Source organism: Leopardus geoffroyi, chromosome D2 (assembly GCF_018350155.1).
Source record: "Leopardus geoffroyi isolate Oge1 chromosome D2, O.geoffroyi_Oge1_pat1.0, whole genome shotgun sequence".
NCBI classification, from domain to species: Eukaryota; Metazoa; Chordata; class Mammalia; order Carnivora; family Felidae; genus Leopardus; species Leopardus geoffroyi.
In genome coordinates, this window is record NC_059334.1 from 77,235,571 (window position 1) to 77,248,725 (window position 13,155).

A 13,155-nucleotide genomic window follows, 5' to 3' on the forward strand; every position below is an offset into this window, starting at 1 on the left:
TTAAGATTAAACCCATTTTTATGATCTGCATATTAGTTAAAGGACTGAGTAAATGACAATATTAAGAGAAAGCAAAGGTAATTGGCTTGCTGAGTAACCCAAATAAACTACCCAATAGCCAGGTTTTCAGCTTTCTGATCCTTAGGAAAACTGAATTATGTTTATTTTTTGACACCTCATAAAAGCTATCCAAACTCTTACATAAACTGTGTTTTTGATGTGTTGTATGGACTTTATTATTCAGTTAGATAATATATCTGGAAAAATGAGATATTGCCCCTCTGAGGGTATGTTTGTAAATTATTAGGCTTTGAGGAAATGAAAAGGTAGCAAAACATGGTCTTCTCTTTTCTTGGTACAAGAATGAGTGTAAGGGCAAAATCTTGGCTAGGCAGAACAGTTAAGGGGCTTTGTGCTCTGACACAGGACAGGGAACATTTCTTACATAACCAGGCTTTGGTTAGGCTCTAATTGAACAGAACAGAATCTCTCTCCAATTAGCTCATATAAATTAGGGGTTTAGTTACAGGGTTATATCAGCAATCTCACAGATAGCCAAGAATAGGGGGAAAAGGGACAGAGGAGCAGTATGGGAACTAGAATAGGGAGCCGGGCCATTGGGACGGGGATAGAGACATGCTTCTCTCTGTAATGTACCTTCCTTCTACTTCTCAGGTGTCCTGCCTAATCCTCCAATGGGCCCATCATTTCTGCTGCCCCATACTTTTGATTTCTATGGGGTTCGAGCTTGCAGCGGTAGGCGCTCCCGCCCCACACCCATAGGACTGTCACCTCCAATGCCCACCTCCAAGTACCTCTGCATCTAATGAACCAGACTTCCTGGGCAGACCCTCTGGCTCAGCCCATTTTTCATACCCGGACACAAAACTCATGAGTCCCTGGCCAGCCTATAGGTGCCCTATCTCAGGTCAAGTGTTTACCCGGCTGCTTATCTGTGGTTTGGGGATTTGGCAGTCACATGATCTCAGTCCCCTCAGCTGATGTGGCAGAAAGGTCAGTTTTTCCAAGGAGGGCATAGTGCCCTCCACATGGGGGTGGAGCAGCCAGGGCAGTGTTTGGATAAATATTCCCATGGTCCCTGAAACGTCCTACTGGGAGTCGTCTCAGTTGACCTGGCAATCCTTTGCCTTACTTTTTATTCTAGTTGCTCCCCTGGAACCAAGTCCTAAGGTAATATGACTGTGGGTAAGACCTGTCTCTCATGGTTATGGTTATAATTTACTGCCAGCTTTTGGAGTTGTGTGTTGTTATGGCAGTAAGTTACTTCTCTAGACCTTTTCATTTTCTGCTAAATCTCCCTTAGAGTGACATTTAGAAATTGCACACCATATCCTGCCTCCTATATGTTAACACACAAGGTGGAGTTATTGGATGTTCTGTTTGCCTAAATAAATGAGAGCTTGCCCTGTAAAAATGATAAAGAGCCTCCTGTTGTACACAGGTGGTTTTTTTTTTTTTTTTTTAAATAACTTCTTTTAGGAAGCCTTGGAAGTAGGGGGCTGGAAGAGTAATCTTTAAAAACCAAGGACAGGAAATCACGTGTAGTGTTTCCAGTGTTATCTGGAGTTCAGGACTTTCTCAGTGAGAGTGGTTTAGTGTTCGGGTCCCTTCTTTAGCAGACCTGAATCCCAAGTCCTTCCTTTATCTGCATGTCCACAGTGGCCACCTTTGTGCGTGTGCCGTGGAACAAGATGGGTGAGGGTTGCCCCCATGCAGCATCCGGCTTTTAGGGGTTTGGCTGCAGAACAGCTGATTGGTATAACAGAGACCCCTGTTATGGAAATACCACAGTGCTGAATTCCCAACAAGCAAAGTAACAGCAAAAGCCCTCTAATCCTTTGGGATGCATATAAGCAGTATTGTTCTCAATACAGGCCTCTCAGAGGCTAACTCATTGGACACTTCACTTTGAATTTCTTTATCGGACATAGTCTGGTTTGTCTTTGGTTTTGTTTGCGTAATTCTCTCAAACCCACTATGCTGTGGGATGTTGTAAACACAGCCCTTATGAAACAGACCCCCTGGGTTATTGTTAGTCAACAAACATCCCTGACTGGGGCCATTCAGTTCCTGCTCAGCCAGCCTTTCATGCATCTGATCTGGGCCCAGCCTACCCTCTGGTATCAGTGAGAGGCCCCCATATTGGTCCCCCAGGGGTTGTACTATTCAGACAAAAATAATCAGTTCAGTTTACTTCCAGAATGCTGGGATGACTTTCACCCTAAATAGCACCAGTTAGGAGCCCGATTGTCTTCTGTCTCCTTCAGGCTTTTAGATCAGAGAGTGAAGTTGCCAGCTGTTGGTGGTTACATCGCATCTACACATTTTCTAGTTCAGCTACTTGAAACTTTTCAAAGAACTGCCCTGTGTTACAATAAACCCAGCTGGTGCTGAGGCTGGGGACATGTATGGTGTTCTGGATCCATGTAGCGGTCTATGAAATTCCCTAAGGGCGTTGGGAGATCAGCTAGCAATGCTTGTTTCCAGAGACCTCCTCGGTGCTGAGGCCATGCTAGGACCCGAATAAGAAGGAGTCTGACCCAGCTGGGAAAACCCAGCAGTGAGTCTGCCAAACCAGCTCTAGCAGGAAAAGATCCCAGTCCTGCAGGGTGATCCCACAGCCTGTGAATTGTTATAGCTCTGGGGAGAATACATCAGTGAAGATAGCTCAGGGCATTTTCCCTCCTCTCTGCAAAGGAGACCTCTCAGCAGTGTTCTAAGGTGGCAAGAAAGGAGGGAAGCCAGCATTTCAGAAGGAAGGGTCTGTGTGTACAGGATGTAATCAGCGGGATCTCTCTGAATTCCCCCGTGCTCGGTTCCGATTTATACATCCCAGTTGCCTGCTTGGTGTGTTAATGGCAGTGCGGGGCTGTGACTCTTGCTCTGCTCTTCACACTGGTGGCCCATCCATCCTTTGCTGCCACACTCAGATATGGCCAGTTGTTGCATGTCTCGCTCTTAGGTAATTTGTTTCCCTTTGACAAAGGTATTCATTTGAACCGGTTCCTCCCATTCTCTCTGCTTCCCATGACTTGTTAAAAGCAGATAGGTTTTGTATCAATCTCTGTGGCCGGTGCCCTCAGTGACTGTGTCAGCCATTCCATAGTACTTTCTGCTTGTAGAACACATTTGTCTCCCTTGATGACCATGAACTGGTCCAGGCAGTCCCTTCCTGGAAATGTCCCGCCACTGCTATTTTCTTCCATAAATCTCAGCTACTATTGAACAGTTAATATTTGCCAAAGGGAAACGGTAGCTTATATGTTTTATTATTCAACAAAACAATGGAATGGGGGCGTCAATAGGTTTTTATCGCTTATGCACGGTATTTGACCTTCCATTATGTTGACTTGCCTTTTGTGAGGTCTTGATAAATATGGGAGAGACCTGGGAGGTCCTTGCAGGGAAAGCTCTCTCCCTTTGGATGATCTGTACTTCAGCCAGCAAAATCCTTCCAAGCCACTTAGAGAAAGTTTCCATGCTGTATATTTTTAAATAATGTATTCCAGAAGTTCCTACTGCCTTAGATGGCAAAAAAGTACCACCTGGCCAACCTTCTCAAAACCCAGTGAGGTGTTGGGACTGTTTACCTTCTCAGAAAGTGATTTGTTTGATAACGAATGGACAGCTGTCAGCAGGTGAAGAGTCAACAAAGAGATAATCGCCAAGTGGGAATGTCCTGCTCCAAAGACGGATACCAGCAGATGCTGTGATTAGAATTATGTTTGAGAAGATTGCCAGAAAGAAAGAAAAATGTTAGTTTCTTGCTACCACTAAGAGGAATTCTATATGCTGTAGTATTAAATCTGTTCCTATCAGGCCAGAACATAATGGATGTGTTCCTTTCCAATATTAAAAATATTAAAAAGTCAGGGAGGAGAGATAAATTTTATGTCATAGGGGCTTGGCATTTTACGAGTCACTCTCTGGAGTCTTGTCTTAATTATATTTTACTCTAGCCATGCAGACTTACCTCTGTTTTTTTAAAGTATTGGTTCATATTTCTATGGTCATAAATCGAATAGTATTATCATGGAACAGTGATGTTGATGATGATGTTGATGATGATGTTGACGATGATGAGGATGATGATTGTGATTGGGAACCAGCTCATTATTTTTCTGTCTGTTGGTTTTGTTTTGTAGCAGTATCCTTGGCTCTTGCTTTGAATGGAGTCTGCACAAACACTATTAAGTTGATAGTGGGAAGGTAAGTTGCAAAAAGAAACAAATGGCTTAGACTCTCAAGGTCATCTGTGGATTGGCACATGGGAAGCGATTCCTCTTCTCCATTTATCTTGCCTCTCTGTTGACTGCTCCAGCAGTGAGCTGGTCTCCATAGAGGTGAATGGTCGAAAGACCTGAATTTGAGGCCTGACTTCAGCCTTGACTAGCTGTTGGCCGTGGACAGGTTAGCTCCCCTCTCAGAACCTCAGCATTTACTGATTATCTACCTGGTGGAGGGTGCTGGCCAGGTAGCAAGAGGGCAGAAGGTGGATACAGATTGGGCCATGCATCACCTGGGGCTGTGGTATTCTTCCAACTTTCTCTTTAGAGTTGCTGTGAGGCCCCAATAAAATGCTGGTTCCCAGGCCTTGTCTGCTCTAAGGTTCTGGTTCAGTAGGTGAATAACTACATTTGGAGAACATTAGCCGATAAGGGGAGAGAGAGTACGCCAGCAGCTCTGATAGATTATTGATTCTGATTATTGATAGGTTATAGGTATTGATAGACTATTATTGGGCCTAGATCCGAGAGCTGGGAAGATCAGGAAGTCAGCGTGACCCAATATGTGCAGAAAAGGGCCCTAGCGTTTATAGAACTAGCAGAGCCTTGCCCATGGCTGGCCTTCAGCAAATATTAGTTGAATTAATGGGAAATGATTGGCTATCACCCATCTGTGTAAAAATCCTCACCTGAGGGAGACAAAAAAACATGGGGTGAAGTGTGTTGGTGCAAGAATCCAATTGCTTGCTTTTGCCACTTACTGGTTGTATGTGACCTTGGGCAGGAGTATTACCTTTCTAAACCTTCATTTTTGCAACTGTAAGATGAAGGAAGTCCCGGGGATGGCATAAGAATCATACGTTATGATGCTCATGCAGTGCCCAGCACTGTGCGTGGTCCCCAGGAAGGGCTCAGTCAATGCTGGCTGTGTCTGCGACAGGTGGCTTGACCTCAGGGGGCCAGCTTCTGCCCACTTCCTGTGAGGTCTGCCTCCCCTGATGTGGGCCAGAGAGGCCAGCCTGGATGGCCATGAGCTGTGCATCATGGAGCTGAGTTGTCGGGTCCTCCCTCTCAGTGAGGTTAGGTGAAGCCTGCTATTCAGCGAGGGGCAATTGGCCATCCAAATTCAAGATGTAGGGACACGAGAAACCTGGAGTCTGGGGTCCTGAGAGCAGCCTCTGAATGGGAGCTGTGGATGGAGGCAGGAACCACCTTCTATTTCTCTGGCACTGTGCTTAGGGCCTCCTATCTAGTCATCTCCTCTAAACCTCACGACCTCACCTCTGGGTGGGTGTCGATCCCCCCCCTTTTACAGATGTGGAAACTGAGGCTGGGAGAGGCTACACAGCCTTCCCAAGGTCAGAAAACTAATAAGTGGCCAAGCGGGAGTTCCAACTCAGAGCTTTCTGACCCTGAAGCCTGAGCTTCTCCCAAGACCCCCATGGTCCATGGGGAGCTCTGGTGTCAGTGACAGGAGGAGCTGGGGGCAGCAGGGAGTGGTGGGGGTCAGCTTGGGGTTCATTTGTGATGGCAGCATTTTATATTGAAAATGTCCATGGTGTCTTTTGTAGACCTCGCCCCGATTTCTTTTACCGCTGCTTTCCAGATGGAGTGATGAACTCGGAAATGCACTGCACGGGTGACCCCAACCTGGTGTCCGAGGGCCGCAAAAGCTTCCCCAGCATCCATTCCTCCTGTAAGTTCACGGTGGCTGGGACCCTCTTTAATTCCGGGTCGTGTTTCCTGACCACTTGCCTTGAGATTTTCGGTCGAGAGGAAAGTGCTGGGACACGAATGTTGAGCATAGTTCATTCTTCTTCCCTGTAGGCTTAGAAACAAGAATTTGCCAGCAAGTAATAAGCCTGTGGATGAGGCTCTAGAGTTTACAAGACATTGTATGTGTTGCTTTTATGAGCTCAGCAGAGTGTGACATGTGACACTTTACCCTTTGGCAGTGCGATTCAGGAGCCTGACAGTGCAAGGGAATTTATCACGTTCTCTGGGACCTTAAGCTTTTCAGCTCTGTGTTCTTATCTAGCTCATTCTTTCGGTGACGGTATTGTGTGTGTACCAATCTATAGCCCATACATACACATATACAAGTACATAAAAATACACACACACACACCAATATATAGTCTGGTTATAGATATGCAAGCTGGGACCAGCCTTAGCCAACACTAAGTAATACGAATCAGGTGCAGGGCGGTGTAGTGCAGAGCACATAGGTGTTTGAAGTGTGACAAACCCTGGTTCAGTCAGGTATTAGCTCTGTGACTTACCCTCCCCTGCCTCAGTTCCCGCTGTGTAAAATGGGGATGATAATGCTTCCATGATTGGTTGGAGCGAGAGTTAAAATAAGTAATGATGATCGCTGTCATTTCTGGAGCAGCCACCATGACAAAATGTGTAGGTGCGTTATCTTATTGAATCCACTCAACGTATACGTGAAGTACTCAGTACGTGCGTTAAATCAACGGTACTCATCCATATTATTGTTTGTAGCCAGAGCTGAGGTTCCAGAATACCTGGGCTCATTCCGGCAATGTTTACAGAATGACTAAGTGCCAGGCACTGTGCCAGGTGTGGGGGACACAAAGGTAAATAAGACACAGCTCGTGTCCCGGGGAGTCCAGAGGTAGTGGCATGCTGTATATTTAGGTTGGTGATCCTGGGATCATTGGAGAAGCACTGTGGCCACCGGCAACCACTTGAGAGAGGCCACTCTTGTGACCCGAAGTCCTCGATTCCTTACAGGTCTGACGTTACTTGCCTTTGGCAGGTCTGTTACCTTAATCTGTCCTGTTTTCTCTAAGTACTTAAGACTGAGTACTTCTTCCTGATAGTGGCTGGATCAAGGAGTAACTATCCTGAGGTGCTTGTGGACATTTTGCTCAGAGCCCTTAGAGATGAGAGCCCTGTCAACAAGATATTGGGGTTCCAGACACTCTAAGTGAGTTGCTGTTAACCTGTACAGTGGCCCCCCACCCCAGGCCGGGTTATCCCCATTTTACGCATGAGGACAGTGAAGCTCAGACAGACTCAGTAACTTGTTCAAGAACCCTTCGTTGACCTTCATGCCAGCCTCTGACTCCATAGTGTCTCAGGACTTTCAGTGTTTAAATACAATGAAGATTTATGTATGTATGTATGTATGTATGTATGTATGTATGTATGTATGTTTGTTTGTATTTATTTATGTATTTGGCGTAAATGAGTGAGGGACAGAGAGTCAGAGAGAGGGGGGGGGGAGAGAGAGAGAGAGAGAGAGAGAGAGAGAGAGAGAGAGAGAAAGAGGGGCTCACCAAAAGTGGGGCTTGAGCTCATCCAATGGGGAACATGAACTCAGGAACCACGAGATCATGACCTGAGCTGAAGTCAGATGCTTCACCGACTGAGCCACTCAGATGCCCTCCATGTTCATTTAAATAAATAACTCATACTCTTGTCTGGTTTGTTGGAGACTATAGTGGGTTGAATAATGTTCCCCCAGAAGATATGTCCAAGTCTTAGCCCACAGAACCTGTGAACATGACCTTATTTGGAAAATAGTCTTAGCAGAGGTAATTAAGGATCTGGAGATGGGCTCATCCTGCATTTAGGGTGGCCCTAAGTCCAATGACAAATGTTCCCATTAGAGAAAGACAGAGGAATATTTGAGACACAGAGACACAGGTGAGAAGGCCATGTAAAGTTGGGGGCAGAGATCAGAGTGACACAGGGAGCCACCTGGAGCCACCAAATGCTGGAGAAGGCAAGGGAGGATCCTCTCCTGGAGGCTTCATGGGGAGCATGACCCTGCCACACCTTGATTTCAGACTTTTGGGCTCCAGAACATGAGAGAACATATTGCTGTTGTCGTTAGCCATCAGGCTGGTGTTCATCGGTAAGGGCAGCCCTGGGAAAAGAATACAGAGGCTGAGACTGAACGCTTACCAGTTAATGGAAGGGGTTTGGCTCTAGAGTCTCGGGGGAGATTGAGAGAAAACGCTTACTGAGTGTGCTTCCCTAGAATGCCCATAGCGAGGGCCCCGCGGTGCATGAAGGTGGAGGGCCCGAGCTTCTCTGAGGCTACTTAAGGCAAAACATCCATTTGTAATCACTTCCCACTCTGAGTTTATTTGTCCTTCTGAAGTCTCACTTTTTTTTAATGTTTATTTGAGAGAGAGAGAGAGACACAGAGAGAGAGACAGAGAGACAGAGCATGAGTTGGGGAGGGGCAGAGAGAGAGGGAGACACAGAATGTGAAGCAGGCTCCAAGCTGTTAGCACAGAGCCCAACGTGGGGCTCGAACTCACGAACCGTGAGATCATGACCTGAGCTGAAGTCAGGCACTTAACTGACTGAGCCTCCCAGGCGCTCCCTCTGAAGTCTCATTTTAACGTTTATTTATTTTTGGGACAGAGAGAGACAGAGCATGAACGGGGGAGGGGCAGAGAGAGAGGGAGACACAGAATCAGAAACAGGCTCCAGGCTCTGAGCCATCAGCCCAGAGCCCGACGTGGGGCTCGAACCCACGGACCGCGAGATCGTGACCTGGCTGAAGTCGGACGCTTAACCGACTGCGCCACCCAGGCGCCCCTGAAGTCTCATTTTAAGTGAGTGTCTGTTTTGGAGGACTTGTGGTGCCAGTGGAGGAATGCCCCACCGCACGGTTACCATCTGCTCATCATCTGGCATTCTGATGCCAGCCACTGTGTACAGGGCCCTGGAACAGCATGCACCTGGGCTTGACCCCTGTCTGCTCTCCATCTCTGTCTCTGTAGCGTCACTCGAGTTCTCTATTGTTTTAGGGCATGTTCTGTCCTCCCAAAGACTGAGCTTTAAGGGGCTTCCAATGCTAAAAGCAGAAAGAAGTGAACCCCTGTGGGAAAACCTGAACCCTGGCTTTCCGATGGTTGACCAAGGACAGCGGCACAATTTAGTATCCCGTGTTGCATTTGACCTTGGGAAGGAAATAGCTCTGGGTGTGAAGAAATCAACCAGAAGACCGCTGGTCCTCGAGAGTGGGGGCCGAGCCCCACAAAAGTGCTCGTTTTAGAAGCACACCTTCCCTATCAGATGCATTTGCTGACAGAGCTGTCCGCCAGGTGCCCTGTCAAATGCATGGCTGATGTCGCATCTGTGGGAGACCAGCTTTTTGACAGAGGCTGTTACTATCTTTTGCTTAAGACACTACTTAAAAGTTACAGGTTTTTACTACTTGGCAGACACAGAATCCTACCCTGTGTCTAGGCGTTGATGATAGTATTTTTATCTGCTCTCTTTCTTTGTTGTGACAGGTCAGTGATTGCCTTACAGGGAACTGCCACATCCACTTAGAAAAACCATCAGTGCTGTTCTTTGGATTTCTTACTGTGGCTAACAGGAAGCCTCGTGGTTGGCATGACTCTTGGCTTTCAGAGGAGGTGCTGGGCCTCAGTGGGGTGATGTTGGTGGACCCCAGTTGTGACACACACACTCCTTCTCCCTTCAGTAAAATCAACTTTGTAGGTTGCACTGGAGTGAGTAGACACAGGCGTTCTGGAGCATGGGATCTCCCGAGATGAATTTTCCAGGCTAGGTAACCACGGCTTTGCGTCTGCTCTGTTTATAGATAATCAGTGACTAGAAGGTGGTCGATGTCCACATATCATCCCGCAGGAGAGTTGGTTTTCTTCGAACAGAAGAGCAAACGGTTTCTTTTGGAAATAAAAGATCTTGTTCCCAATTTACCATAAACAAGTCAGCGCTCCGCTGAAGTGCTCGGCTGGCAAACAGCATGTCCCATGGCAGCCTTCGTATGGGACTCTCTCCGTAAGGCAGCCCGGGCCACCCTTCTGGGCAAAACAGAGATCACAGTTTCAAAGAGCAAGTGTTCCCTCCAGAGTTACCAGAAATTTGGGATTTTTTTTTTTAATTATTTTTTTTTTCCAACGTTTATTTATTTTTGGGACAGAGAGAGACAGAGCATGAACGGGGGAGGGGCAGAGAGAGAGGGAGACACAGAATCGGAAACAGGCTCCAGGCTCTGAGCCATCAGCCCAGAGCCCGACGCGGGGCTCGAACTCCCGGACCGCGAGATCGGGACCTGGCTGAAGTCGGACGCTTAACCGACTGCGCCACCCAGGCGCCCTGAGAAATTTGGGATTTAAAGCAGAGAAAGGCAAGGGAGCTTCAAAGCAGGGATATTCTGAAAAGGGAATTGTCTTTCATTGCAGTCTCTGCTTCTGACCGGGTATGGTTTCAGGGTTAGGTTTCAGACAGAAAATAGAAGTAAATTATTAATGCCACGTGAAGCTATTAAGAAACTTCGTTCTTGTAAAAATGGTGAGAATCTATCAAGGGACATGGTTGTCAGGCTGTTAGCAAACAACAGCCCGTGGGCCAAATCCAATGCCTACTTGTTTTTATAAATAAAGTTTTATTGGAACACAGGGATGCCCATTTGTTTATATATTGTCTATGGAGGTCTTCACATTCTAATGGCTGACTTGTACAGTTGCAAGGGAGACATGGCCCAGAAAACTGAAAACCTGTTGCTTATTCTCCAAACAAATAGTATGAAAAAGCATTACCATGAGGGCTGGGGTTGGGCGGGGATAAATAGGGAGAGAATAGAGGAGTTTGGGGGCAGTGAAACCTACTCTCTATGATACTTGAATAGTGGATATGTATCATTGTGCATTTGTCAAAACTCATAGAACGCACAACAGCAAGAGTGATCCCTAATGTGAACTGTGGACTTCGGGTGATTTGTCCGTGTAGGCCCATCAGTTGGAACAGATGACGGGGGATGTTGATAGTGAGGGGGCCTGTGCGTGTGTGGGGGTGGGGGTCCTGTGGGAAGTCTCTGTGTACCTTCTTCATTTTGCTGTGAACCTAAAACTGCTCTAAGAAACTTAAATTAAAAAAAATTACTAAAGCAAGACCAGGGCACTGTAATTGTGCACACAGATGTTTCAGTTTTTAACCAACTATCACATTTTTTAAAGGGGGCATTTATAGGATAATCGGTGCTCGTGGGATACAGTTCTTTACATGACAGACAAGATTCAAAAGGTGTATTTGGCTAATGGTGATCTAACAGATTCTTCTTGAGCACTGACTGTTTTGTAGGTACTGGGTTAGCTCCTGGGGAGGGTACAGGATGGTCAGACGTGGTGGTGTCTTCTTTAGGGCAAGAACAAATACCAGGTGCATTGCCACGGTGCTGTGGAATTGGGGAGCTGGAAATTCCAAGCCGGGGACAGGTAGAACTCTGGGAGGAAAAGCACCCGTTCCTATCATTTCCCAGCAGAAGACATTGGAGCTGCACGTTTTGAGATATTTATACCAGAAGTGCCTTTATCCGACTCTTTAGCTGGGTGCGGAATTCTAGGTAGAAAATCACTTCTGCGCAGGATTCTGGTTTACAGTGCGTTTGAGACAAGCCTTGTAGTCTTCCCTTCCTTGGTTTTGTTTTTCTTCCCCTGTCTGGAACCTCTTAGAATCCTTTCTCCGTGTCTGGCCATCTGAAGTTTCACATGATATACCTTACTGGGATTCTTATTTAAGGTGGAAACACTAAGCTAACTGGGCAGACCTCTTTAATTAGTCTTCACTGAAGGATGACTGGGGAGCGAGCTGGGTTTTCACTGGTTGATTCTGAGTGCTGGCTTCTGGCCTTTACTTTGAGCTCTTCCATTTCCCAGGGAGGCGCCTCTGGCTCTCGCCGGGTGTACCTGAGCCTGGCGTTCTGGGTGCCAGGCTGAGGGGCTTGGGTTCTTACAGGTGACCTTGCGGACGTCCCCTTAACCCCCTGGTTCTCAGCCTGGTTGTTCGGCCCTGTTCTCTTCTTGCCTGCTTTTCCTAAGTGCAGAGCCTCAAATAGTTGAACTTTCTATCTTCTTCAAGAGTCAGGGACGTGATGTTTCCTTTCTGGTTTGTAGGTTGGGGTGGAGACGTTAACTGCTCTTAATAAGGTCTTTCCACCTGTTCCCTGTGTCCATCCTGTGCCTTTCCCCCTGCCTCCTGTAGTACCTGGGGCCTCCAGTTCAGAGCTTTGCAGGCTCTTGTTGGTGGGTGAGCGGCTTCTCATCAGCACCGCCCTCTGCAGGCCGTAGACTTGTCTTTCCTGGCTCTGAGAGGTATTCTCTCTGCCACCTGTTTTTTCATTGGCATACGGTGTGGACTTAAATGGACTAGCTCCATTTAAGGTAGAATCTATGTTCCTGTTTTCATTAGTCATGGTTCTCCAGAGAAACAGAACCAGCAGTGTGTGTGTGTGTGTGTGTGTGTGTGTGTGTGTGTGTGTAGAGAGAGAGAGAGAGCAGTTATTTTAACGAACTGGTTTGCATGGGTGTGGGTCTGGCCAGCCTGAAATTTGTAGGGCCCGCCCGCAGGTTAGAAGCTCAGGTATCGGGTGACGTTGCAGTCTTGAGTTTAAAAAGGGCAGAGCAAGCCAGCAGCCTGGAAAGTCAAGCAGGATTTCCATGTTTCAGTCTTGAGGTAGGATTTTATTTGGGAAACTTCAGTCTTTGCTCTTAGAGCCTTCAACTGATTGGGCGAGGCCCAGCCACACTGGGGAAGGTGAGCTCCTTGACTTAAAGATGGTAAATGGTCATCCCATCTACAAATATCTTGACAGTAACATCTAGACTGAGGTTGACAGAGCAGCTGGGCCCCCTGGCCTATCCATGATGACACATGAAATTAGCCATTGCACTGTTGTTCTATCCTTCTGCTATCATTTTAAAATCAGAAACAACCACTATGATGCTCTAATACCTTAGCTGCAGAGGTATCCCGTGTTCGAAGGTTCTTGCTCAGCCTCAGTGTTCGTCTGCTGACAAGTCCTTGAGCGTGGCATGCACCTGTTGAAGGGTCTTTGTAAGGCTGAATGTCTGGGAGTTTGCTTTCACTGAACAAATCTAAATGTGTTTTAACT

At 46.9% G+C, this 13,155-nt stretch overlaps 1 protein-coding gene across 3 annotated transcripts in view; it reads left to right on the forward strand.

The window, feature by feature from the left end:
- Positions 1-13,155, forward strand: part of PLPP4 (phospholipid phosphatase 4) — a 128,599-nt gene that overhangs the window by 56,805 nt on the left and 58,639 nt on the right. The window contains exons 4-5 of one of the 3 annotated variants that reach the window (XM_045439142.1): positions 4,167-4,230; positions 5,819-5,943. The exons of the other annotated variants lie outside the window; for them this stretch is intronic. Coding sequence (XP_045295098.1) covers positions 4,167-4,230; positions 5,819-5,943 — 189 coding nt within the window. The remainder of the gene's footprint in view (positions 1-4,166; positions 4,231-5,818; positions 5,944-13,155) is intronic. 3 annotated transcript variants of the gene reach the window in all.